Below are 26,653 nucleotides of genomic sequence, written 5' to 3'. Positions count from 1 at the left end.
TAAAATCCGTTTTGAATACCTTGAGGGGTGTCGTTTCTTAGATTGGGTAACTTTTATGGAGTTTCTACTCTAGGGGTGCATCATGGGTTCTTCAAATGGGACATGGTGCCAAAAAAAAGGCCATCAAAATCTGCCTTCCAGAAACCATACGGCGTTCCTTTCCTTCTGCGCCCTGCCGTTTGGTCATACAGCAGTTTACGACCACATATGGGGTGTTTCTGTAAACTGCAGAATCAGGGTAATAAATATTGCGGTTTTTTTGGCTGTTAACCCTTGCTTTGCTACTGGAAAAAATGGTTTTGGCACCGTTTTTATTTTATTTGTTTGACCGTGTTCGCGGTGATACCTAATATGTCTATGTCTTTTTTTTATTTATTTAGGTTTTACACTATATTATCCTTTTATAAACAAAAATATTTTTTTTTTATCTCCATAGTCTAAGAGTAATTTTTTTTTTGTTTTTAGCCGATTATCTTAGGTAGGGGCTCATTTTTTGCGGGATAAGAGGACAGTTTTATTGGCACTATTTTGAGGGGCATATGACTTTTTGATCGCATGCTATTACACTATTTGTGATGTAAGGTGACAAAAAAATACCTTTTTTTGCACCTTTTTTTTTTGGACCGTGTATATCTGAGGGGTTCGGTCATGGGGTATTTTTATAGAGCAGATTCCTATGGACGCGGAGATTCCTAATATGTCAACTTTTTTATTTATTTTAGTTTTACAAAATAATATTTTTGAAAAAAAAAAATTGGGGGGTTTTAGTGTCTCAAGTCTGAGAACCATAGTTTTTTTTTCCGATTGTCAGCGGCTAAATGGAATTAAAATTCGGGAAGGGGATTATAAATTTTGTACTCCATGGAAGTGTGGTACTCCCAGAAGCAACCAATAATGCAGAGGCCCAGATGATCGGGGCATGTGTCACACTGAGTGGTGGTGTTCTTCCGTATCCCCCTCCTGTGACACACTCTGCACCTTTTTTGGGTCTGTCCCTTCGTGACACATTGTACTTCATGTTAATGGTGAATTTGAGTTAATATGTTTTACCTTTATATGGAGGTGAAATTTAAAAAACTTTCACATTTGTTTTTATAGATTTTCCAAATTAATCATTTGTTTTCTAAAATACAGCAAGGGTTAACAGAAAAAACCCTCAATATTTATTTCCCCAATTTTGTATTTTGTATAAATATCCCATATGTGGCCCTAGTGCGCTCCTTGACTCAAACACAGTCCTCAGAAATGAAAGAGCACCTTGTGGATTTTAGGGCTTTGATTTCATTGGGATGTTTTTCAGTCACAATGTCCCATTTGCAGAGCCAATGAAGTAGCAGTACAGTGGAAACCCCCAATAAGTAACTCTATTTTGGAAACTAAACCCTCAAGACACTTATCTAGGGGTATATTGATCATTTTGACCACACAGGAATTTTCCAAAATTTGATGCAAAGCATGAAAAATTGCAAATGTTTTACAATTATGCCATTTCAGTGGCCAGCTTATGTTATCGAAGACACTCACCCCATAAAATGTTATGCAGGTTCTCCCGGGTACAGAAATACCCCATATGTGACTAGTATCTGCTGCCTGGGCACACAGCAGGGCTCAGAAGATAAGTAGTGCCGTTTGGATTTTGGGAGGGTTTTCGGGCACCATGTCGCGTTTGCAGAGCCTCTGAGGTTACCAGTACAGTGAAACTCCCCAAGAAGTGACCAAAGTTTGGAAAACTACACCTCTCAAGGAATGTATCTAGGGGTTTAGTGAGCATTTGAACCTCACAGCTATTTTATACAGCATTTATAAGCACTTACTTCACCATGAAAAGTAAAAACTGTATTGTTTCCAATAAAAGGTCGCTTTAGACTCAAAATTTTAATTGATAAAACGGGTAATAGGAAAAAAAGCACCCAACAATTTGTTAAGTAATTTCTCCTGAATATGTGGTCGTAAACTGTCGCATGGGCACACAGCAGGGATCATAAGGAAAATAGCACCAGTTGGGTTTGAACACAGATGTTGCTGGAATATTTTTTAGGTGCATGTTGTATTTGCAGAGCCCCTGAGATACCAGTACAATGGAAATCCCTAAGATGTGAACCCATTTTTGAAATTACACCCCTCAACTAATGTATTTAGGAAAGTAGAGGTCATTTTGATCACACAGTTTTTCAGAATTTGATACAAAGCATGTAAATTGCAATCTTTTCAAAATTGTGCCATCTCATTGACCACTATGTTGTACCCAGCGTGTGTTATCAGAGACACTCATCCAATGAATTGATATGCAGGTTCTCCTGGGTACGGCAATACCCCACATGTGGCCATTATCTCATTCTTGGCAGTCAGCAATGCTCAGAAGAGAAATAGCACAATTTTTAGTTTTGTTAGTGCCAGGTTCTAGCCCTCTATTTATTAGGGGTAGAATGGGAATTTTATTTGTATTGTAATTTTTACAATAATGTGACCGAATTAAATTTTCTGTTGGTATCATTTGGACAAGGTGGGCTAAATTTTTCAGAAGATTTAATAAATTCAAGTAGGGCAACAAGAGGATAAAGAGGGTTCTTGAAAATAAAAGTATAAAATTATTCATCCAAAGTAGTATAGAAAATTTTGAAGCACTGTTTCATACAGAGGCCAGGTTGTGACAAACATGTCCCACAGTGATAGCTGTTTTCCATTCTGATGCCATTTTTGTAACATACACGGCATTCTTTTGTTGGCTTACACTTTTTTGTGGTGAGGCGTATTTGGGGAACTGTCCGGGAACTATTTTTGAGGCCTGACGTGTTGTAGTGGCACTTAGGCCTTCCCCCTCTTGGTCCCCATATATGAGGGGCTTTATTACATTTTCTTGAAATTCAAAAAAATATTCCTTCTGGAGTAAAGTTGCTAAGGTACAGATGGTAGCCTTGATCCTACAGTGGGTAAACCAAATCCCACACAATTTTTCCACTTATGCCAAGGGTAGGGGGACATTCTGGGGGTGCCATTCTTGAATCCTTCCCCTCATGTATTTTGAAGCAGTGTGTGCATCCGGATTCCCTTTTGCACAGTTTATACATTTTATCCTGTACCTTGCCCTTTTGTTAGATAGGTACTGTCGAAAATGAAGCCTTCCTTTGAAGTTCACCAGGGATTCAACAATATGTGTTTCGGGGTGTAGACATCTGCAAATTTAGAATTAAAATGATTAATTATAGGCCTTAATTTATATAATCTATCAAAATTTGGATCATCTTGCGTTAGCGGTGAATTCAGGCACCTGGGGCTGATAGTTATTTGGGGGTATCCAAATGAGTTCACTTGACTGGGTCAATGACTCGTTATCAATCCTGCAGCGCCTTCTGGGAGGTTCATCTGATTCACCTGAAGAGGAAGATGATAACATTTGCTTCACCTTCACTAGCAGATTCTGTGTCTTAACAAACAATGGCATACTCCTCCTAAGCAGTAAACAGTCTACTGCGGCCCATATTAGAATCATATATACACTACTCACAAAAAGTTAGGGATATTTGGCTTGTGGGTGAAATTTCAGGATGAACCTAAAATGCACTCTAACCTTTAGGCTGGGTTCACTCGAGCGTGTCCGGATTAGGTCCGGATGCGTCCCGGTGTATTGCGGCAAACCCGCGCGATTAGGTACGCAATTGCAGTCAGTTTTGACTGCGATTGCGTTCCGATGTTCAGTTTTTATTGCGCGGGTGCAATGTGTTTTGCATTCGCGTGATAAAAAACCGACTGTGGTACCCAGACCCGAACGAACTTCTTCACAGAAGTTCAGGTTTGGGTTAGTTGTAGTGTAGATTTTATTATTTTCCCTTATAACATGGTTATAAGGGAAAATAATAGCATTCTGAATACAGAATGCTTAGTAGGTGATCAATTGAGGGTTAAAAAAAAAAAAAAAATTAACTCACCTTCTCCTCTTGATCGCGTAGTTCCAGGTCTCTTCTTTACTTCTTTAATGATGAACTACCGGCTAGGACCTGTGGTGACGTCAGATCACATGCTCCAATCACATGGTCCATCACCACGGTGATGGACCATGTGATTGGAGCATGTGATCTGACGTCACCACAGGTCCTTTAGCCCACAGCTCATCATTAAAGAAGTAAAGAAGAGACCGGGAACTACGCGATCAAGAGGAGAAGGTGAGTTAATATTTTTTTTTTTTTTAACCCTCAATTGATCACCTACTAAGCATTCTGTATTCAGAATGCTATTATTTTCCCTTATAACCATGTTATAAGGGAAAATAATAAAATCTACACTACAACTAACCCAAACCTGAACTTCTGTGAAGAAGTTCGTTCGGGTCTGGGTACCACAGTCGGTTTTTTATCACGCGAATGCAAAACACATTGCACCCGCGCAATAAAAACTGAACATCGGAACGCAATCGCAGTCAAAACTGACTGCAATTGCGTACCTAATCGCGCGGGTTTGCCGCAATACACCGGGACGCATCCGGACCTAATCCGGACACGCTCGAGTGAACCCAGCCTAAAGGTTAGAGTGCATTTTAGGTTCATCCTGAAATTTCACCCACAAGCCAAATATCCCTAACTTTTTGTGAGTAGTGTATATATGATTCTAATATGGGCCGCAGTAGACTGTTTACTGCTTAGGAGGAGTATGCCATTGTTTGGAGGAGTATGACAGTCTATTCACTGTATTATTTTCCCTTATAACATGGTTATAAGGGAAAATAATAGCATTCTGAATACAGAATGCTTAGTAGGTGATCAATTGAGGGTTAAAAAAAATTTAATAATTAACTCACCTTCTCCTCTTGATCGCGTAGTTCCCGGTCTCTTCTTTACTTCTTTAATGATGAACTACCGGCTAGGACCTGTGGTGACGTCAGATCACATGCTCCAATCACATGGTCCATCACCACGGTGATGGACCATGTGATTGGAGCATGTGATCTGACGTCACCACAGGTCCTTTAGCCCACAGCTCATCATTAAAGAAGTAAAGAAGAGACCGGGAACTACGCGATCAAGAGGAGAAGGTGAGTTAATTATTAAATTTTTTTTAACCCTCAATTGATCACCTACTAAGCATTCTGTATTCAGAATGCTATTATTTTCCCTTATAACCATGTTATAAGGGAAAATAATACAGTGAATAGACTGTCACCTAGCAACCATGCGTGAAAATCTCACCGCATCAGCACTTGCTTGCGGATGCTTGCGATTTTCACGCAACCCCATTCACTTCTATGGGGCCTGCGTTGCGTGAAAAAAGCAGAATATAGAGCATGCTGCGATTTTCACGCAACGAACAAGTGATGCGTGAAAATCACCGCTCATCTGAACAGCCCCATTGAAATGAATGGGTCAGGATTCAGTGCGGGTGCAATACGTTCACCTACCGCATTGCACCCGCGTGGAAATCTCGCCCGTGTGAGCGCATCCTTACAGGTGTATTTATTGTGAACTTCTCCAAACTTTTGAATGCACATCTCCAACTGATCAGTGTTTCAGTACTTTTTGTACAACTTGCTGTTCTCTAACAAGTAGCTTAATGGCTTAAGATCACAACAGGTGTTTCATCCAGGAATCACCCAATAACTTTCTTGGTTTAATTAGAATTGTTTTTTAAACAGTCCTCCTTATCATGCTGTTCACATTTTGACATCATGAGACCAAGATGATACCTAACAATTTATCAACAGTACCTCGCCATTGCGAGGCTTCAAGCAGGATGTTCTCAGACAGAAGTGGCCACTGAGCTTAGAGTGTCACAGTGTCATCAGCAGGTTGCAACAGATATACAGAGACACTGGAAAAGCATAGAAGTGGACTTCCTTTGGCCACATCCCACACTGATGACTGCTTCATTGTGAACAATGCTCTGCAGAACCATGAATGCAACACAACTCCAGGCACATTTAAAGAAGATGAGAGGCACCCAAGTGTCATGTCATACCATTTGAAACCATTTACATCGGCGTGGTCTGCGTGCTAGATGACCTTCAAGGGTACCTGACAAGTGTTGAGCTCGAATATTCGAATAGCGAATATTTAAACTTCACGAATTTGCAAATATTGTGAATATAGTGCTATATATTCGCTATATCGAATATTCGTCATTTTTTTACATCTGAAAACATGATTTCTCCCTGTTTATTTCTTGTGGGTCAATGAGTCATTGGCCCACAAGCAACTTAAGCAGGAAGGAATCATGTTTTCATATGGAAAATAAAATGACAAATATTCTAAAAAACTAATATATAGCAATATACGAAATATATTCGTTATTTAGAATATTCGCTTTTTTTTTTCCAATCTGTACGGTTGTTCACATACTCCTCCCCGACAAGCGTCCCCGTCACCATGGGAATGCCTGTGGGTTAGAAAATACCATCAGATCTGAGTTTTCCCTGAGATCGTGAAAACTCAGATCCGATGGTATATTCTAACCCACAGGCGTTCCCATGGTGACGGGGACGCTTGTCGGGGAGGAGTATGCGAACGACCGTACAGATTGGGAAAAAAAAAGACGAATATTCTAAATAACGAATATATTCGCTATATTGCTATAACTTAGTTTTTTAGAATATTCGTCATATTCTAAATTTTTGAATATGACAAATATGACAAATATTCTAAAAAACTAAGTTATAGCAATATAGCGAATATTTGTGAAATACACATATAGACTGCAATTTAGCTAATATAGTGCTATAGTATTTTTTTTTATGGTATACATTTTATCCAAATCTGAACTTCAATATCAAAATATTGAGAAATCGAATATGGTACCTCCCGCTCATCACTATACCTGACCACACCACTAGGCACAGGCATCATCGTCTTGCATGGGCCAGGGAGCATCTACGTTGGATGAGGGACCAGTGGGCCTCAGTGCTGTTTACTGATGAAAGTCGATTCACGCTGAGTAGAAATGATGGCCGCCAACAATATTGGAGATGTCAAGGAGAGTGCTAACCGTTGTCACCAGACGAGCCTTTGGTGGTAGTGGTGTTACAGTGTGGGCAGGTGTGTCTAGTCAATACAGAACTGCCCTACGCTTTGTGAATGCTACAGTGACAAGCCCATACTACTTGAATAACATCATTAATCCAGTCATTGTGCCTCTGCGTGAACAACGCAGGCCTAATTTCATCTTCATGGACAACAATGCTCCATCTCATCAAGGTTGGATCATTAGGGAATAGCTTCTGGAGCATGGGGTACCTCAAATTGAATGGCCTGCAATTTTCCAGACCTGAATCCCATTGAAAATCTATGAAATCAGCTGTATAGCAGTGTAATGGTTCATAATGCTTTACCCCAGAACCTCAATGACCTGAGGACCGCCCTTCAAGAAGAGTGGGATGCCATGCCTCAGCAGACAATAAGTTGATGTGTGTGTTCAGCTTGAGACGTAGTTGTTAAGCTGTAATTGATGCTCAAGGCCACATGACAAGTTATTGAGACATTGACATTTTTTGTGGGGGCATACCCACCACTGTTGTTGGCTTTTGTTTTAATAAATTGTTTAAGATAAAGAAATCATCATTGGATGTTTCTACTCAAATGCCTTACTTTCATGATATAATATCACTGTAGCGTGAACTTTTCACATTTTTCATAAATTTCACCCAAAAGCCAAATATCTTTAACTTTTTTGTGGATAGTGTGTGTGTGTGTGTATATATATATATATATATATATATATATATATATATATATATACATTTGCAAGAAAAAGTATGTGAACCCTTTGGAATGATATGGATTTCTGCACAAATTGGTCATAAAATGTGATCTGATCTTCATCTAAGTCACAACAATAGACAATTACAGCCAAGGAACGGACATTCAAATGTGGAGAGAACACAGTGTGCTGTCCACATGTTTTGTGGCCCAATTGAACTGAATGGGTTTACATCCAATGCACCAAAAATGCGGATTGGATGTGGACTGAAACTACGGTTGTGTGTATTAGCCCCTCAGACCTTGACCATAGCAATGTTACTATTGTGGGCAGTGACTGGCTCATAATGGAAAATGATAAGTCTATGGATGCAAATATGTAAACATAGATGGAGCTGTAATGGGAGACCCGAATAACATCGATAGTAGAACAATAAGGAATTCTGATAGTAAATGTATTAAGTAGTACTTGGGGTCAAACAAAATGCTTTTTTTTTTTTTTTTTAAATAACCTAAAAAAAAGATAATTTTTTTTTTGGAATAGGTACTGAAAGTCTTCCTTTCAAGAGTTCAAAAGGTTTTTACTGCCTCATTGACATGGATTGCAATCAGGATTTACATGTACAGTCGTGGCCAAAAGTTTTGAGAATTACATAAATATTGGAAATTGGAAAAGTTGCTGCTTAAGTTTTTATAATAGCAATTTGCATATACTCCAGAATGTTATGAAGAGTGATCAGATGAATTGCATAGTCCTTCTTTGCCATGAAAATTAACTTAATCCCAAAAAAACCTTTCCACTGCATTTCATTGCTGTCATTAAAGGACCTGCTGAGATCATTTCAGTAATCGTCTTGTTAACTCAGGTGAGAATGTTGACGAGCACAAGGCTGGAGATCAGTATGTCAGGCTGATTGGGTTAAAATGGCAGACTTGACATGTTAAAAGGAGGGTGATGCTTAAAATCATTGTTCTTCCATTGTTAACCATGGTGACCTGCAAAGAAACGCGTGCAGCCATCATTGCGTTGCATAAAAATGGCTTCACAGGCAAGGATATTGTGGCTACTATGATTGCACCTCAATCAACAATTTATAGGATCATCAAGGACTTCAAGGAAAGAGGTTCAATTCTTGTTAAGAAGGCTTCAGGGCGTCCAAGAAAGTCCAGTAAGCGCCAGGATCGTCTCCTAAAGAGGATTCAGCTGCGGGATCGGAGTGCCACCAGTGCAGAGCTTGCTCAGGAATGGCAGCAGGCAGGTGTGAGCACATCTGCATGCACAGTGGGGCGAAGACTTTTGGAAGATGGCCTGGTGTCAAGAAGGCCAGCAAAGAAGCCACTTCTCTCCAAAAAAAACATCAGGGACAGATTGATCTTCTGCAGAAAGTATGGTGAATGGACTACTGAGGACTGGGGCAAAGTCATATTCTCCGATGAAGCCTCTTTCCGATTGTTTGGGGCATCTGGAAAAAGGCTTGTCAGGAGAAGAAAAGGTGAGCGCTACCATCAGTCCTGTGTCATGCCAACAGTAAAGCATCCTGAGACCATTCATGTGTGGGGTTGCTTCTCATCCAAGGGAGTGGGCTCACTCACAATTTTGCCCAAAAACACAGCCATGAATAAAGAATGGTACCAAAACACCCTCCAACAGCAACTTCTTCCAACAATCCAACAACAGTTTGGTGAAGAACAATGCATTTTCCAGCACGATGGAGCACCGTGTCATAAGGCAAAAGTGATAACTAAGTGGCTCGGGGGACCAAAACGTTGACATTTTGGGTCCATGGCCTGGAAACTCCCCAGATCTTAATCCCATTGAGAACTTGTGGTCAATCCTCAAGAGGCGGGTGGACAAACAAAAACCCACTAATTCTGACAAACTCCAAGAAGTGATTATGAAAGAATGGGTTGCTATCAGTCAGGAATTGGCCCAGAAGTTGATTGAGAGCATGCCCAGTCGAATTGCAGAGGTCCTGAAAAAGAAGGACCAACACTGCAAATACTGACTCTTTGCATAAATGTCATGTAATTGTCGATAAAAGCCTTTGAAACGTATAAAGTGCGTGTAATTATATTTCACTGCATCACAGAAACAACTGAAACAAAGATCTAAAAGCAGTTTAGCAGCAAACTTTGTGAAAACTAATATTTGTGTCATTCTCAAAACTTTTGGCCACGACTGTAGATTTGTTAGCAGAATTTTACTCCTCACATACACTTGGTGAAACCTACATCAAACTAAGAAAAAAGGGGCTTTAGAATACTCTCTTGCCCTGAAATCCATGATTTTATTTTTGCAGTGCGTAAAAATGGTATTGCAAAACTCTCTTCACTTGCACTGTACTGTATTTGTGTTCAGATTTCCCACTAAAATCCACAATAGACATCAGCCACATATAGATGTGGCCTAAATCTCCACTGCAATTTATTTTTCGATTTTTTTTTTAAATGAATGATTAATACCCAAAATAAAATTCTAACAGATCATAAATATACACTATATTAGAAGATCAAGTAGGTAAAGATTGTGGCTCCATACATTTCTAAAACTATGGCATATCATATCCAATCAGTACTGATAAGCAAATTTCATCACTGGAAGTTTCTCACACAGCATTGTAGACCAGTGGTAGGCAACTGGTGGCTGAGGGACCAAATTCAACCCTCGGGTGCTCAAACTGAGTTCTCTAGCGTGGTCTCATTTTCAATCTGTATTGACTATACAGTACTCAGTTCCATACATGTGCTCTGCTTCCTGTGCTACAAATTCTGCGTTAATACACTGTCTATAATAAAGAGGGATGGTGCCCATGAGTCCCCCATTTACACAGTACAAATGGCCATACAGGCTTAGTGAGACACAAACATCTGATCCTCCACAATTGGGTGTTTTCATATTTCCCATCAACTTTACTGGAAAGTAGACATGCATCCAGCTCTTTGGTATAAAATTGAGGAAATAGGTGACTAAAAAGCCCATGCATTGAATCAAGTGGGCCCCTTGAATGAAGGGCCCCTTAAATTTCAAAAGTTGACTACCACTGTTCTAGATGCAAGATCATTCAAGTCAGCGTACATTAACTGAAATCTTTGAGTAGGACCAAAGAGTTCTCGGGAACTTTTCCATTACAACAAGCAGAATTACGACTGCAGTTCTGGGCTCTAAGTCAGGCTGTATCTCAGGATCAGTGCAGGATATATAACTCAATGTAATGAATCAGCTTTTAGTACAATTACAAGTTCATTCTGTAGGTCTATCATCATTGTACATACACCAATTGTGACTGTTCAAGTTAGTCTGATGTGAAAAGTCATTTAAAAATCACAGAATGTACTGCACTAATGGTAGATCTGTATTACCAATGTACTGAAGCCGAAGCATTGCCCTAAGAAAAATAAGATATCCTTCTGAGATAAGGACTGCAACATATGAATAACATTATTAAAATGTTCTTTACTGGCTTTCATATGCGCAATGTAAGAGTTCATTATCGAAAAAGATTGTATAGTTTTAGTAATCAGGAATGCTACCAATGTACTCACCTTTGATCCTACTCCTAGCTGAGAAAAGGTCCTCCTGTACCACCTTTACCCAAGCTCACTCCATCAAAAGAACTACAGCAAGAAAATATCATTAGCTTCTTTGAAGACAATTTTGTCCCAGAAATCAATGTGACAACCCCTTCACAGGTAGGTGAAATTCTGTACAATTATGTCCAAATATTTAGTTTTTGAAGAACTATGCAAATTTTATTAAGTTTAAATAAGTCTACTTTCACACTCGCATTTTGGCTTTCCGTTTCTGAGATCCGTTCAGGGCTCTCACAAGCGGTCCAAAACTGATCAGTTTGCATTCTAATGTATTCTGAATGGAAAAGGATCCGCTCAGAATGCATCAGTTTGCATTCCGCTTTGGAGATGGACACCAAAACACTGCTTGCAGCGTTTTGGTTTCCGTCTGATAAAACTGAGCCAAAAAGATCCGTCCTGGCACACAATGTAAGTCAACGGGGACGGATCCGTTTTTACTGACACAATCTGGCACAATAGAAAACGGATCCGTCCTCCATTGACTTTCAATGGTGTTCAAGACGGATCCGTCTTGGCTACGTTATGAACGGATGCAGACGGTTGTATTATCTGAACGGATCCGCACAACACGCGAGTGTGACAGTTGCCTTAAATATGTATATTCATTGTTAATATCCTGAATGTTCTCTGGAATAACAATATAATAGAAATATAAATATGAATGATTTCCCAATTAATTTAAATATGCCTTGACAATTTGCTTTTACCTTGTTCCTGAAGCATAGTACACTTATTGTAAGAATACTTTATAAGTGGCCAAAAGCTTAAGAATAGTCTAAGACTGTAGACCCCTAATTAGCTTTTTTCTCATTGTTATTGCAATAGTGTAAGCAGGAAGCTTGTAAAGCAGTTGGTTAAGTGGTTTAGTGGATACCTGAGCCCAATCTTTTTTATTTAATTTATTATAGAATGAAGCTGCAGAGGAAAAGAAAGTTGAATCTTTACTAGATCTTGACTTTGATCCTTTCAAACCAGAAGCTGCATCAGCAGGAATAACACAGTCTCATTCACCAATGTCCCAGGTATGGATCATTACATCCTTGGTTATATTCATAAATTAAATCTATCCTTCAGAATCTGATCATCCAGACAGTCTAATAATCCAGCACATATTTACGGTATTATTTGTATTTTTCAGTACTAATTATAGATATCAACAATTTTTTGTCAGCATTTAATTTCAGGTTTTCTTCCTAGAGGTTCTTCCAGCAGGTTCTGCAAGAGAATTGTAGAATTACATGGTAGTCATTCAAATATACGGTTGGGTGGACAAGAGCAGAAGCTTCTGATATTCTAGATTCTTCACTCTGGGTATTGCAGTAGAGTCCAAAGCAGGAACTCTCCCTATATAATATCCATTTGTCCCAGTAGTGTATATGGAAATGATTTATCTAAGTGAATCATGACATTGTAAGGAATCGCTCTCTCAGGGGGTCGCAATCACAGGCTTCTCCTCTGACAACGGGGTTCAAGTCCAAATGGTGCTTTACTTTGGCACTTCAGCACCGTCACAAACATAAACATCAAAATAAACACCTGCCCGTCTAGGCACTACCTAATACATAGGTCGTCTTTACCTCACCAATAGAGTGCTGTTCACACACGGAATTAGATCCAGCTTTCCTCAGCCAAACGGTCCAGCAGCCGCCAGGCTGGGACCACACCAGTACCCTTAAGGGATTATGATCCAAAAGTCCTCCCGACTCTGACCGTGCGACCCTCTTTCCGCAGGCGTTGCTGGGCCTCCCAAACTTCATGCTTTCACATAGGCTCGTGGCCCCTCTGCCCTCCTACCTGAGACCACACAGAGCCTCTGCAGGCTTCTTCTAAAATATCCTCTCGCTCCTACACTGAGGGCTGGTTTATCCTCCAGTTATTGCACCCAGCTGGCCTCACCTGCGATCTCCTCAGCTAAAGGCAATACATGTACTGGAAGGGTGTGGACTGGCAGATCCCACTACCAAACCTACCCTCCAGTCCAAATAAAATCCAGTACAGAACAGAATCTAGACAAAATGATCTCCAGCAACTATGCCTTGCTGAAGCAGCACCATTTGTGGATTCCAGTTATCTCACCCAGCTAAACTGAAAACCTGGTTGAGATACACACCCTCAGCACACCCCTATCATGTACTTCACCACAACATATATTTGTATGTTAGGATGAAGCACTGGTGTCATGGTTGACCAGGGTTGTAGCGAAAGGCTCATGGTCCCTGGTGCAAAAAAAAAATCATCCTAGGTAACACCCAACACTTTCGGTTTTGCTCTCATTTTCCATGAGCTGAACTCAAAGATCTGAAACATTTTCTTTATACACAAAAGACCCATTACTATCAAATATTGTTCACAAATTTGTCTAAATCTGTGTTAGTGAGCACTTCTCCTTTGCCGAGATAATCCATCCCACCTCACAGGTGTGGCATATCAAGGTGATGATTAGACAGCATGAATATTGCATAGATGTGCCTTAGACTGCCCACAATAAAATGCCACTCTGAAATGTGCACAGTTTTGCCTTAATGGGGGTGGGGGGTCAGAAAACTAGTCAAATATCTGGTGTGGCCACCATTTGCCTCACGCAGTGCAACGCATCTCCGTTGCATAGAGTTGATCAGGTTGTTGATTGTGGCATGTGGAATGTTGGTCCACTCCTCTTCAACAGCTGTGCGAAGTTGCAGAATATTGTCAGGAACTGGAACACGCTGTCGTATACACCGATCCAGAACATCCCAAACATGCTCAATGGGTGACATGTCCAGTGAGTATGCTGGCCATGCAAGAACTGGGATGTTTTCAGCTTCCAGGAATTGTATACAGATCCTTGCAATATTTGGGCCGTGCATTATCATGCTGCAACATGAGATTATGGTCGTGGATGAATGGCACAACAATGGGTCTCAGGATCTCATCACGGCATCTCTGTGCATTCAAAATGCCATCAATAATATGCACCTGTGTTTGTTGTCCATAACATATGCCTGCCCATACCATAACGCCACTGCCACCATGGGCCACTTGATCCACAACGTTGACATCAGCAAATCGCTCACCCACATGACACCACACACGATGTCTGCCATCTGCCCTGAACAGTGAAAAACGGGACTCATCTGTGAACAGAACGCCTCTCCAACATGCCAGATGCCATCAAATGTGAGCCTTTGCCCACTCAAATCGGTTACGACGACGAACTGCAGTCAGGTCCAAACCCCGATGAGGACGACGAGCATGCAGATGAGCTTCCCTGAGATGGTTTCTGACAGTTTGTGCAGAAATACTTTGGTTATGCAAACTGATTGTTGCTGCAGCTGTCCGGGTGGCTGGTCTCAGATGATCAGGGAGGTGAACATGCTGGATGTGGAGGTCCTGGGCTGGTGTGGTTACACGTGGTCTGCGGTTGTGAAGCCGGTAGGATGTACTGCCAAATTCTCTGAAACACATTTGGAGACGGCTTATAGTAGAGAAATGAACATTTATTGCACAAGCAACTCTGGTAGACATTCCTGCAGTCAGCATGCCAATTACACTCTCCCTCAAACATTGCGACATCTGTGGCATTGTGTTGTGTGATCAAACTGCACATTTCAGAGTGGCATTTTATTGTGGGCAGTCTAAGGCACACCTGTGCATTATTCATGCTGTCTAATCATCACCTTGATGTGCCACACCTGTGAGGTGGGATGGATTATCTCGGCAAAGGAGAAGTGCTCACTAACACAGATTTAGACAGATTTGTGAACAATATTTGAGAGTAATGGGTCTTTTGTGTATGTAGAAAATGTTTCAGATCTTTGAGTTCAGCTCATGCCAAATGGGAGCAAAACCGAAAGTGTTGCGTTTATATTTTTGTTCAGTGTGTATGTATATATATATATATATATATATATATCCAGTATCCATATATACCATCCAGTTTTAGCGCAATTAAGGTTATTTTCTACATCTCTGGTGACCTAGGGCATTGTATGGCTTAATCTCTTTATGCCTGGTGGTTCATGGCAGTAAAAGTATTAGTGTCAGTATCTCTGGTGATCTAGGGCTGTGAAAGGGTTAATGTCAATATTCCTCATGATATAAGGCAAGGAAGGAATTGAAGTCAATAAACCTGGTGGTTAAAGACTGTGAGTTGATTACTGTAAGGATCCTGGCTGGAACTTCCTGTTTCTTCCCTGCATCAATCATAGAGATGAGTGCAGGGAAAGGATAGAGAAGATTATGCAGTTATAAGTGTCAGGATGCACAGTTATCTCTATGATTGGGCAAAAGAGATTCAGGGGCCTACAGTATATTGCATTCTAGCAAGGCCAATTTGCAATTGCAACCCTTATAGCTATACCAGCTGACTCTTTAGGTTTGAAATGGCCTTGTCATATTTTCTTTGAACTGCAGAAACTTTATATTACTGAACTGTACATTTTAATTTTCCATTTTAATACCTGTAGAACCTTTTTCAGTTATATAAGGGTGTTATTTGATTTAAAAAAAAAGGGAATATATTAGTCTGTGTTTGTGACGTTCACAAGATTAAAAGTCATGTACAGAATATATCTTTACATTTAAAGGTTCCTAAATGTATGATAGTTTCTTTATAAAGGCTGTCTTTATTCTTTAGTTAGGCACAGTGGTTGCATTTGTCATATTATACATATTCTGAATAGATGTATTTTTGCTAGTAAAAGGAACACGATTAAAATGTGTAAATAATGTGTCTTGACGAAATGTTGGCATAAAATTACCGGATCAGTGTTCTTCAGCTCTAACTGTAATTTTCTGTGAAAAGCACAGACTGTATCATAATTAGCTTATTCTCACACACTGTATTGTAATTAGCTTATTCTCAAGGTGAAGCAGGTAATCTTTCCTGCAGTTTTAGTGTTTTCCTTGTTGCATTCTATTGAACTGAAATAAAATTAAGTATTATTTAGCTATATGAGCAGTTTATAGGCAATGGTGGTGGATAAATCCGTATAAAGGAGAAAAAAATCTAAAAGATATTGCCAAAAATCAGAGTTTTTATCAAAGGCATACATTTAAAAAAAGGTAGCCACTGAAGCTGTGCCAAGGCTTACAAATGGAGGACTTTCATGTCCCTACCCAACAACTTTTTATAACCATCAAGGAAGTTTTTTTTTTTTTATAATTTCTTAAAACAGGGTTTAGTATGGTGTATATTAAAATACAAAAGTCATAGCATACTCACCTTACCGATCCCCTGCCTCTGCCATTTTATGGCCCCCTGCTGGTTCCTCTTGATATGCAGTAAAGGACCACTGGCTGAGCAGCCAATTTCTGTGCTCCGAGAGAGGTGAGGAAATAATGACTAGAGATATATGGTAGATCTATATATATGTACTCCTCCCTATCATATAAAGAGCTGACCAACCTGGAAAAGAGTGGTCACACAGCCTCTCCTTTTATATTAAACACTTTTGTTAAAACTGAGGCAATCTGAAGAGATTAAAGGGCTCACATTGGGTATATTTACACATACCACCGCTGCTTTGGCAGATGATTTATTATTACTCATTACAAATCCAGCTGAAGCTTTTCCAGTGATCCTGTAATTATATGAGATCTTTGGGTGCGTTTCTAACTTCAAGATTAACAAAGTTTTTAATGTATCAGTAGATTCTAAGCTATTGACACACTTTAAAGCTACCTCTTCTTTTAAATGGCAGCATTTAAATACCTAGGCCTCATGCTGCCCTCTGACCTTTCCCGCTTTTTTTCTTTGAATTACACCCCAGTATTTTCTAAAATTAAAACCTATTTAAGTAATCTGCAGATTCCATACATTTCATGGTTCGGTCGTCAGAAGCTTCTGTCTACGTATGCTCCACCACAGAATTTATGTCTTACAACCCTTGCCTATTATACAAGTTTTGAAGCCTCTTTATATCCTTCCTATGGAGATCGAGAAGACCAAAATTAGCATACTGTCTGCTTTCACAGAAGAAAAGGTGGGGAAATATCTCCCTTACAGCCCTCGCCCTATATATCTTAAAGCTATTCAACTGGATAAATGGTCACAGTTAGCAAAAAATCAGGTTGTTACTTCCTATTTAGACATAGAAAGACAACAAATGGGTTCCCATCTACATAGATTTTTACGGTTGAAGTCTCCAATACCCCATCCTTCTGTCATTTTGAGTGATATGACTAGAGGATTGCTCAGAGTCTGTAACTAATCTACAGCACTTAATCATTCCCAAGGGGAAATATCTTCTCTAGCACCACTGAGTATTATCCCGGGTTTTTTGAATAACCACTTGTTGCCTTATGTAAATTGGTGGAATAGACTGATTTTCAGAACTCTTGAAATCTGATATTTTGATGTCCATGACTGAGGTGTAAACAAAACTGAACAGGGCATCTCTGTCTCTGATACATTGTCTGGATTCTACTCAAACTTGTTGAAGGTTTAAGAAGCTTGTCCCCTCCCCATAGCCTGATCTAACGTGGTTGGAAAAACAGATCTCTATAATCTATAATCATCGGCTATTAGAACAGGTCCGCTTCAAACCATATTATTTTATTTACTGTATTTGGAGAAGGAATTCTGGCAAGTTTCTCCAAGAAAGAAATGGATTATGTTCTCATGCATGTGGTGTTTCACGATATATACGGTTACAGGAAAACTCCTTCAAAACAGTCATAAGATAGAACACCTGATTTTCTATATTCAGCTGGCCTTTCCCCCTTTGATAAATGCTGGAGATGTGAGAAGGAGAAGGGAACCATATATCATATCTGGTGGTCCTGTCCATTGATTGTGCCATTCTGGAAGGTGGTGGAGAGGGATATCAACACTATAGGCCAGATTTATCATTACACTTACATCTTACTCCACTTTTACATATATCCAAAGTCACTTTTGGCTGTCAGATTTATTAATGGTCCTTTAATACTGTGATAAATGTGGTTTGACGGTAGCAGTTTATCTTTCAGTAAGCAGCTTTACAAAAGTCACACATCTTTACGAAAAAGTTGCATGTTCTATTAAAAAGTCGCAAAAGATAAGCATAGTTCTCACTGGAGTGAAATTGCGCAATATTTTGCGACTTTTTAAATTGTGCAATAGTAAATCTGTCTAGAGATTCATTTACAGAAGAAAACAAGCCCACTTTTTTGTGCAGTTTTTTGTGATTGCGCAAAAATTTGCGACTTTTTCACTCCATAATTTTGACTTGAGCTAATGATAAATCTGGCCCTATATGTTCTACCGCTATCTCACTTTCAGCAGAGTTAATACTTCTATTGCATGCCTTAAACAACTTATACGCCTTCAAAACACATTTAATTCCAACTAAATGCAGAGATGTATCAGGTGAAAATACAGGGAGTGCAGAATTATTAGGCAAGTTGTATTTTTGAGGATTAATTTTATTATTGAACAACAACCATGTTCTCAATGAACCCAAAAAACTCATTAATATCAAAGCTGAATATTTTTGGAAGTAGTTTTTAGTTTGTTTTTAGTTTTAGCTATTTTAGGGGGATATCTGTGTGTGCAGGTGACTATTACTGTGCATAATTATTAGGCAACTTAACAAAAAACAAATATATACCCATTTCAATTATTTATTTTTTACCAGTGAAACCAATATAACATCTCAACATTCACAAATATACATTTCTGACATTCAAAAACAAAACAAAAACAAATCAGTGACCAATATAGACACCTTTCTTTGCAAGGACACTCAAAAGCCTGCCATCCATGGATTCTGTCAGTGTTTTGATCGGTTCACCATCAACATTGCGTGCAGCAGCAACCACAGCCTCCCAGACACTGTTAAGAGAGGTGTACTGTTTTCCCTCCTTGTAAATCTCACATTTGATTATGGACCACAGGTTCTCAATGGGGTTCAGATCAGGTGAACAAGGAGGCCATGTCATTAGATTTTCTTCTTTTATACCCTTTCTTGCCAGCCACGCTGTGGAGTACTTGGACGCGTGTGATGGAGCATTGTCCTGCATGAAAATCATTTTTTTCTTGAAGGATGCAGACTTCTTCCTGTACCACTGCTTGAAGAAGGTGTCTTCCAGAAACTGGCAGTAGGACTGGGAGTTGAGCTTGACTCCATCCTCAACCCGAAAAGGCCCCACATGCTCATCTTTAATGATACCAGCCCAAACCAGTACTCCACCTCCACCTTGCTGGCGTCTGAGTCGGACTGGAGCTCTCTGCCCTTTACCAATCCAGCCACGGGCCCATCCATCTGGCCCATCAAGACTCACTCTCATTTCATCAGTCCATAAAACCTTAGAAAAATCAGTCTTGAGATATTTCTTGGCCCAGTCTTGACGTTTCAGCTTGTGTGTCTTGTTCAGTGGTGGTCGTCTTTCAGCCTTTCTTACCTTGGCCATGTCTGTGAGTATTGCACACCTTGTGCTTTTGGGCACTCCAGTGATGTTGCAGCTCTGAAATATGGCCAAACTGGTGGCAAGTGGCATCTTGGCAGCTGCACGCTTGACTTTTCTCAGTTCATGGGCAGTTATTTTGCGCCTTAGTTTTTCCACACGCTTCTTGCGACCCTGTTGACTATTTTGAATGAAACGCTTGATTGTTCGATGATCACGCTTCAGAAGCTTTGCAATTTAAAGAGTGCTGCATCCCTCTGCAAGATATCTCACTATTTTTGACTTTTCTGAGCCTGTCAAGTCCTTCTTTTGACCCATTTTGCCAAAGGAAAGGAAGTTGCCTAATAATTATGTACACCTAATATAGGGTGTTGATGTCATTAGACCACACCCCTTCTCATTACAGAGATGCACATCACCTAATATGCTTAATTGGTAGTAGGCTTTCGAGCCTATACAGCTTGGAGTAAGACAACATGCATAAAGAGGATGATGTGGTCAAAATACTAATTTGCCTAATAATTCTGCACAGGGTGTATAACACCTATAGCTATATATGTAATTGTCACTCTGAGGTTATTTGCTATTGCATTTAAAGGGGTATTCCCATCAACAGTTTTCATACTTATCTGCGGCGAGCGCGACCTTCACTTCCTGGATTCGGTTGGGCGGGCTCAGTCAGCTTGATTGATGTCTTCTCCTGGCCGGGCTTGTCACTGTCTTCAACGCGGCTCTGTACTATACTGGCCAGGAAGAAGTCATCATGGCGCATGAGCGGTGGTGTGCGCGTTCTGGACATTGCGCAGCCCGGCCTGGAGAAAATCTTCAGTCTTCTGTGCAAGCGCGGCCACAGTATTCAGCAGGCGACAGGTGGCCGTAACCAGGGGAGACAAAAGACAACAATCAGGTAATAGGGGACTTATTTTCTCAAAAAGGGTGGGAATTGGGTAATAAAATGTATTTACAAAAATGATCACTGTCAAATCATTAACAGATTTAACAGTGATCATTGTGATGGGAATACCCCTTTAAGTGGGCAAGAGAGAGTTTCATATAGCAGTTTACAGGCCAATTAGAGCAATTTTGATTTGTGTAGAATCGATTCAGCCATTGAAATATTCTATGAATCTGACACAAAACGGATCTCAAGGAGTTTGCTTATCTCTAGTTTAAAGGGGTTGTCTAATTATGGACAATGGGGGCATATCGCTAGGATGTTCCCCCATTGTCTTATAGGTGCGTATCCCGTCGCAGGGACCCGCACCTATATCAATAATGGAGCCCAAAAGTGAAGGAGCGCGCACTGCGCATGCGCAGCAGCCCTCCATTTATTTTCTAGGGGGCCGGCGAAAATAGCCGAGCGCTGGCTCGGCTATTTCCGTCGGCCTCATAGAAATGAATGGGAGCAGGGGCCACGCATGCGCAGTACACTCCCATTCACTTCTATGGGCAGTCGGCCTCCAGCCACCACTTTGCCGGGCTCCGTTCTCGATATAGGTGCGGGTCCCACATATAAGACAATGGGGGCATATCCTAGCAATATGCCCCCATTGTCCATGATAAGAAAACTTCTTTAAACCTGTACACAAAGGGGCAGGTTTAAGATGGCAACATCTCAGTGAGAAAACAGTAAATGCATGTTGGAATTTGCAAGAACGGGATCTGTTGTGACAGCAGAGGGAAATTTTATGCGATGTTTATGCATTGGGAAACGTCTGAGCTACACAAAGACTTCAGGAGAGAAACTGAACAGGATTCAAGCCTGGCTCGAGTCAGGCTGACTAGTATGGAATTACAGGAGCCGCAAACCATGGTATAGCATACCATATGACATACCGTACGTCTTTTAAGTCTTTTCATGTTAATAAGTTTGTGTTATGTTCTCTCAATTATGAATGCAGAGATTATAATTTTGAAAAAGAAAAAAACAATTTGTAACAAGAAGAATTACAAAATATCTTTGCAAATAGATTTTACAAAGTAACCGTAACAAGTAATTATAACTATGGTATAAAGAAGGAAAGGTAGTAGGAAAATAACTCTGTATCTATCCAAATGAATTTCAACTTTTGTAAGAGATATCAAATTATTTATCTGTACTGGTTCATAAAGATATAATTTAAGTAGATTACAGGAGCTGATGGCTACATATATATCACTACCTAAATTAAATAATTCATTTATTAGGTTGCCTGGTGTCACGTGAAGAAGCACTTAATAAATATAAGTTTCTGGTTTTGTATACAAGGAAACATAAGTGGCTGCAACACTAGAGACCATACAATCAATTTTATCATTGGTGACTCATTACTGTTTTTTATATGGTGGATACATGGTATCCATGTTAAAATATTCAGTCCCCATGCTGGAAGTGACTTGAGTTATCTCAATTTAATGTTGCAGCCATGGAGGCTTTACTGCATACATGGGACGTTTTGAACTTGCCTTTTTCTCCTTTGTACGTCCCCATTTGTTAAAACAGTTTTGCTGTTGGTTCGTTACTTCATTGCTTATTTTTTGGTCTTGCATTAATAGTTTTATTTTATTTATTTGTCATTTAAATCTTCAGACGCTGCCTTGGGATCTCTGGACGGTAAGAGGACCCTTTAACCACCAAAGTACTGTATGTAAATAAAGTCTGCTTTTATCAAAATCTTTAACCTTACAGACCATTGTTTGATTAGTTTACTAGCTTTAGATACCATTTAGGAATTGCATTATATTAACAAAAGTACACAGCCTTGTTTAATGGACACATATAACTTTACAGATGTAGCAAACCTAACTTGACAGTTAGCATGTTTACCCAACATCCACCATATGTGTATGACAGATGTTGGCTTTTTAAAGCTGGTGCCCACTCAGGAGACACAGTCCGTCATCGGCATTGACTTTTAACCTTTCAGATGCCGTGGTCAATTGTTACTACTGCATCTGAGTGGTTATCTACCCGGAGTGCTGTGAATGGCTTCCCTGTGTGCAGACTAGAGCCTATCGTGGCAGGTATTGATTGGAAATAGTGTATTTTTCCATAAGCGACAATAGTAAATCATTGCAGCATATGGGTTCAGCAATCAGACTACATCGGGTAGGGGTAAACACACCATTGTAGCAAACTGTAACTTGATTTTTTATGTTAAAGGGGCTGTCCTATCTCATTGTTACTGGGGAGAGATGAGACTAAGTCCCAACCCCCAGGTACCCGGGATTACAGTGGAGAAACAGTGTAGCACAGCAAGTTAGGGAAACAGCATATGTACGGTAGCTTGCTGAGCTATGGGGTTTTCCTAGCTCCCCTGCCCTGGGAGCTACTGAAACAGTGAAGCGCCTGCCATCTTCACTGTTTTCCGTCTACCGGGTGATCGGGGCTTAGTCTCAAATCGCCTTAGTAATAGTAAGGTGAGACAACTCATTTAAGTATCAATTTAAAATTTTCTGCAAAAGTGTAGTTAGCTTGTTAAATGCAACATTGTTTGCTATATCTGTTATTCTCAGTTTGAATTAAGGTACTTTCAAACTAGCGTTATTCTTTTCCAGCATTGAGTTCCATCCTAAGGGCTCAATACCAGATCTGTTTTATCCTTATGCATTCTGAATGGAGAGCAATCCGTTCAGGATGCATCAGGATGTCTTCAGTTCAGTCTTTTTGACTTTTCAGGACGGAGATAATACCGCAGCATGCTGCGGTTTTATTTCCGTCCAAAATTCCGGAACACTTGCCAGAATGCATTGAAATGCATTAATGCCGGATCCGGCCCCAAGTGTTCTGGCAAAATGGATCTGGTATTGCGGTCTGCTCAGACCGCAAAAATGTGAAAAAAAATTTATGCCGGATCCGTTTTTCCAGAAGACACCGGAGAGACGGATCAGGCATTTCAATGCATTTGTCATATGTTTTGACGGATCCGGCAGGTAGTTCCGGCGACGGAACTGCCTGCCAGAATCCTCTTCCTCAAGTGTGAAAGTACCCTTAGTGTTAACTGGGCCTGTTGTGTTTACCAATATTTTTGATGCAAGAATAATGCACTTTCCCATGCTATTATTGTCATAAAAAAATACTGGAATCCAATACCAATTGCAAAATTCAATAATGCGGAATCCTTTTCTAGTACCATTTTCAGTACTCTCTCTAGAGAGGAGCTGCAGCTGTTTTAACATTTTAATTTAGATTTTCTTCCAGGAGTTTTAGTAGCTGCTGCAGTAAATGCCCAGTGATAAGGGTGGCATAAAAACGCTACATGTGCCTACATTTAGATGTTAAAGAACAAATCCAGCATGTTCCCAAGAACTTGTTTTTATCAACACAGTCAGTGCATACATGAAATTTCCATAGAATCAAGAGAAATTGATGCAACATATGATGGCTTGGTATTTCAGGGAGTTTCGATCATCACAAACCTTAGTCTTCTGTGCCGCAGGAAGCTTGGGGAAAGAAGTGATAACCAGTCCTAATACATGCATATTAAAGAGGACTTTTCACCGATTATTACACTATGAACTAACTATACAGACATGTAGAGCGGCACCTGGGGATCTCCCTGCACTTACTATTATCCCTGGGCGCCGCTCCGTTCTCCTGCTATGCCCTCCGGTATCTCCGTTCCCTAAGTTATGGTAGGCGGAGTCTGCCCTTGTTCTTCTGAAGCGCTGGCCAATCGCATTGCAGAGCTCACAGCCTGGGAGAAAATAACCTCCCAGGCTGTGAGCTCTGCGCTGCGATAGGCCAGTGCAAGAGCAGAACAAGGGCAGACTCCGCCTACCATAACTTAGTGACTGGAATGTCTGCCTACTATAACTTAGTGACCGGAGATACCGGAGGGCATAGCAGGAGAACGGAGCGGCGCCCGGGGATAATAGTAAGTGCAGTGAGATCCCCGAGGGCCGCTCTACATGTCTGTATAGTTAGTTCATAGTGTAATAATCAGTGAAAGGTCCTCTTTAAGGTGCACAGGTGTTCAAAAAGTTACAAGATAGGCTACTGTATGTGACTTTTTTACGCCAGTTTCTGGTGTATGGGGTCATAATAAATTACCCCATAGACTGAAGGTAAAATTCCTCCCAATCATTTTAGCCTCAATTGAAGAAATGAGAACTGTGTATATTTTTTTCAGCTAGTAATATATTTTCAAAAACATGGTTTAGGTTGCGAGTGATGGGCAACCCTCTTTGGGTCAATTTAATACTAATTCACATGTACTAGGGCTTATTCAGATAAACAATTTGAAACTTGTTTGTGTTGCGGCTGGCAAACAAGAATGAGTTTTTAAATGTACTGTATACAGTATGTATGGCATTCATGTGGGGTTTGTTTTTCTCACAGACCCATTCATTTCAATGAGTGAGTCTTACCGGAAAATTCGAGCTGGATGGTGCATGCTGTGGTCCATAGAAAAAAAAAAATCACACACATCAGTTGTCCCATTTACATGGGGCAGTGTACAGTCCGAGTGCTATTTGTTCTATCATAAGTTCGAATAAGCCCTTAGGCAGAATATAGAAACAAATCTACATACTCAGAAAACAATCAGCAAAATAGTCTGCAATGGAGTAGTTTGTTTGTTTTCAATTGTGACATAATATATAAATGCAACTACATTTTCAAAAATTCTGTATTTATGATTGTACATCAACAGAATTGGATCACATCCCAAAAAAAACTTTTGATCATTTATATATCTTATAAAAGTGTCTATACATGTCCTAATTGTAATTTTAGATTTGTACATTTATTGTCTTGATCAATGTAATGCAGCCAAACTATACAATAAAGTATAATTTAGTTGAATATTGATAAACTAAGCAATATTTTCTCTTTCTCTAATAGACAAACAATGACTTGGTGCAGCCAGTAAGTATATCTTTTAATTGTGTATAATATACTACTCATTTCAAGGCTGGAGCTGCTACGAAGAATGTATTAGGGGGATTGATAAAAAAACTTTGTTAATAACAGAACAATTCCAATTATGTCATAAATGGTAAAGGGAATGTCGAATTCTCTCTTTCCGTGTCAACAGTCACAGACTGTTTTACAACAGTATGTTGCTTTCAGTCTATTGACAGACTACAGACTATAGATCAAAAAGTAAAGCATATTTGTCAAATTACTATGTATAAAGTGACTCTACAGTGAAGCTTCATTTGAAGTCTGTTATCTCCTAAATCAATTGCAAAGTGTGCATAATGCCATGTAGAGTAGGTGCTCCAAAACATTAAATCCTTTGTTGTAAAAATCTGTTCCTCTAACCTTGATGCTTCTTTTAATTTTTATGCAAATAGGGTTTTCAATGCACCATGGATAGATTTGCTATATTCAGTGCACTTGGCTTACCTGTATCATTGCTACCACCTGGGAAATCTCAGAGACTGTCAATATGACAAGAGAAGGTGGGTGCTGGGTGGTCTTGCTGGTGCACCAAATGATGTGGCCCTGCCCATGGTGCATCAAACCCTTATTTGGCTGGAAATAAAAAGAAATGTTTCTCTGAATTAGAAGAACAGATCTTCACAAGAAAGGTCTGGTTATGTTTCAGACCACCTACCCTATGTAATGGCATGCATAGTTTGAAGCTGATTTTGGAGGTGACAGACTCCTTTTCAAATACAGTAGTTTTCAAGTTATTTTTTACATTGTATTCATGACATCACATGTTAGTGTTTCTTTCATCGTTTCCATAATTTTTCTTATCTCTTTTCCTCCCTTTTAATTGTGTGTCTGCATGAAGCCCGATACCTCAAAAAGTCTGTCATTAAATAACCTTGTTATAGCTGAGACTCCAACTTGTGGGTCAGCAGAGGAGTTAAATATTTTGGAGAGTGATATAGCAGAGGGTACATTGGGTCTTGAGGATAGTGATATCACAAATAGGTGGGAAAAGTCAAATGATGATGAACCTTCTGATGTCACCCCCATGGATGAGGATAGTCAAATTGAGGAAGGAGTTTCAAGTCATGAAATAGTAATTGTGAGTGGTGGTGATGATAATATTGTATTTGAAGATAGTCAATATCAAGAG

General features: G+C 39.9%; 1 protein-coding gene across 1 annotated transcript in view; it reads left to right on the top strand.

Annotated features, from left to right (window-relative positions):
- Positions 1-26,653, top strand: part of AMPH (amphiphysin) — a 316,380-nt gene that overhangs the window by 240,636 nt on the left and 49,091 nt on the right. Inside the window, exons 11-14 of the mRNA XM_040433933.1 lie at positions 11,241-11,369; positions 12,179-12,292; positions 22,207-22,230; positions 25,462-25,485. Coding sequence (XP_040289867.1) covers positions 11,241-11,369; positions 12,179-12,292; positions 22,207-22,230; positions 25,462-25,485 — 291 coding nt within the window. The remainder of the gene's footprint in view (positions 1-11,240; positions 11,370-12,178; positions 12,293-22,206; positions 22,231-25,461; positions 25,486-26,653) is intronic.

This window comes from Bufo bufo, chromosome 5 (assembly GCF_905171765.1).
Source record: "Bufo bufo chromosome 5, aBufBuf1.1, whole genome shotgun sequence".
NCBI lineage: Eukaryota > Metazoa > Chordata > Amphibia > Anura > Bufonidae > Bufo > Bufo bufo.
Note: the sequence above shows the minus strand (reverse complement) of the source record. Positions and strands in the feature narration are given on the sequence as shown.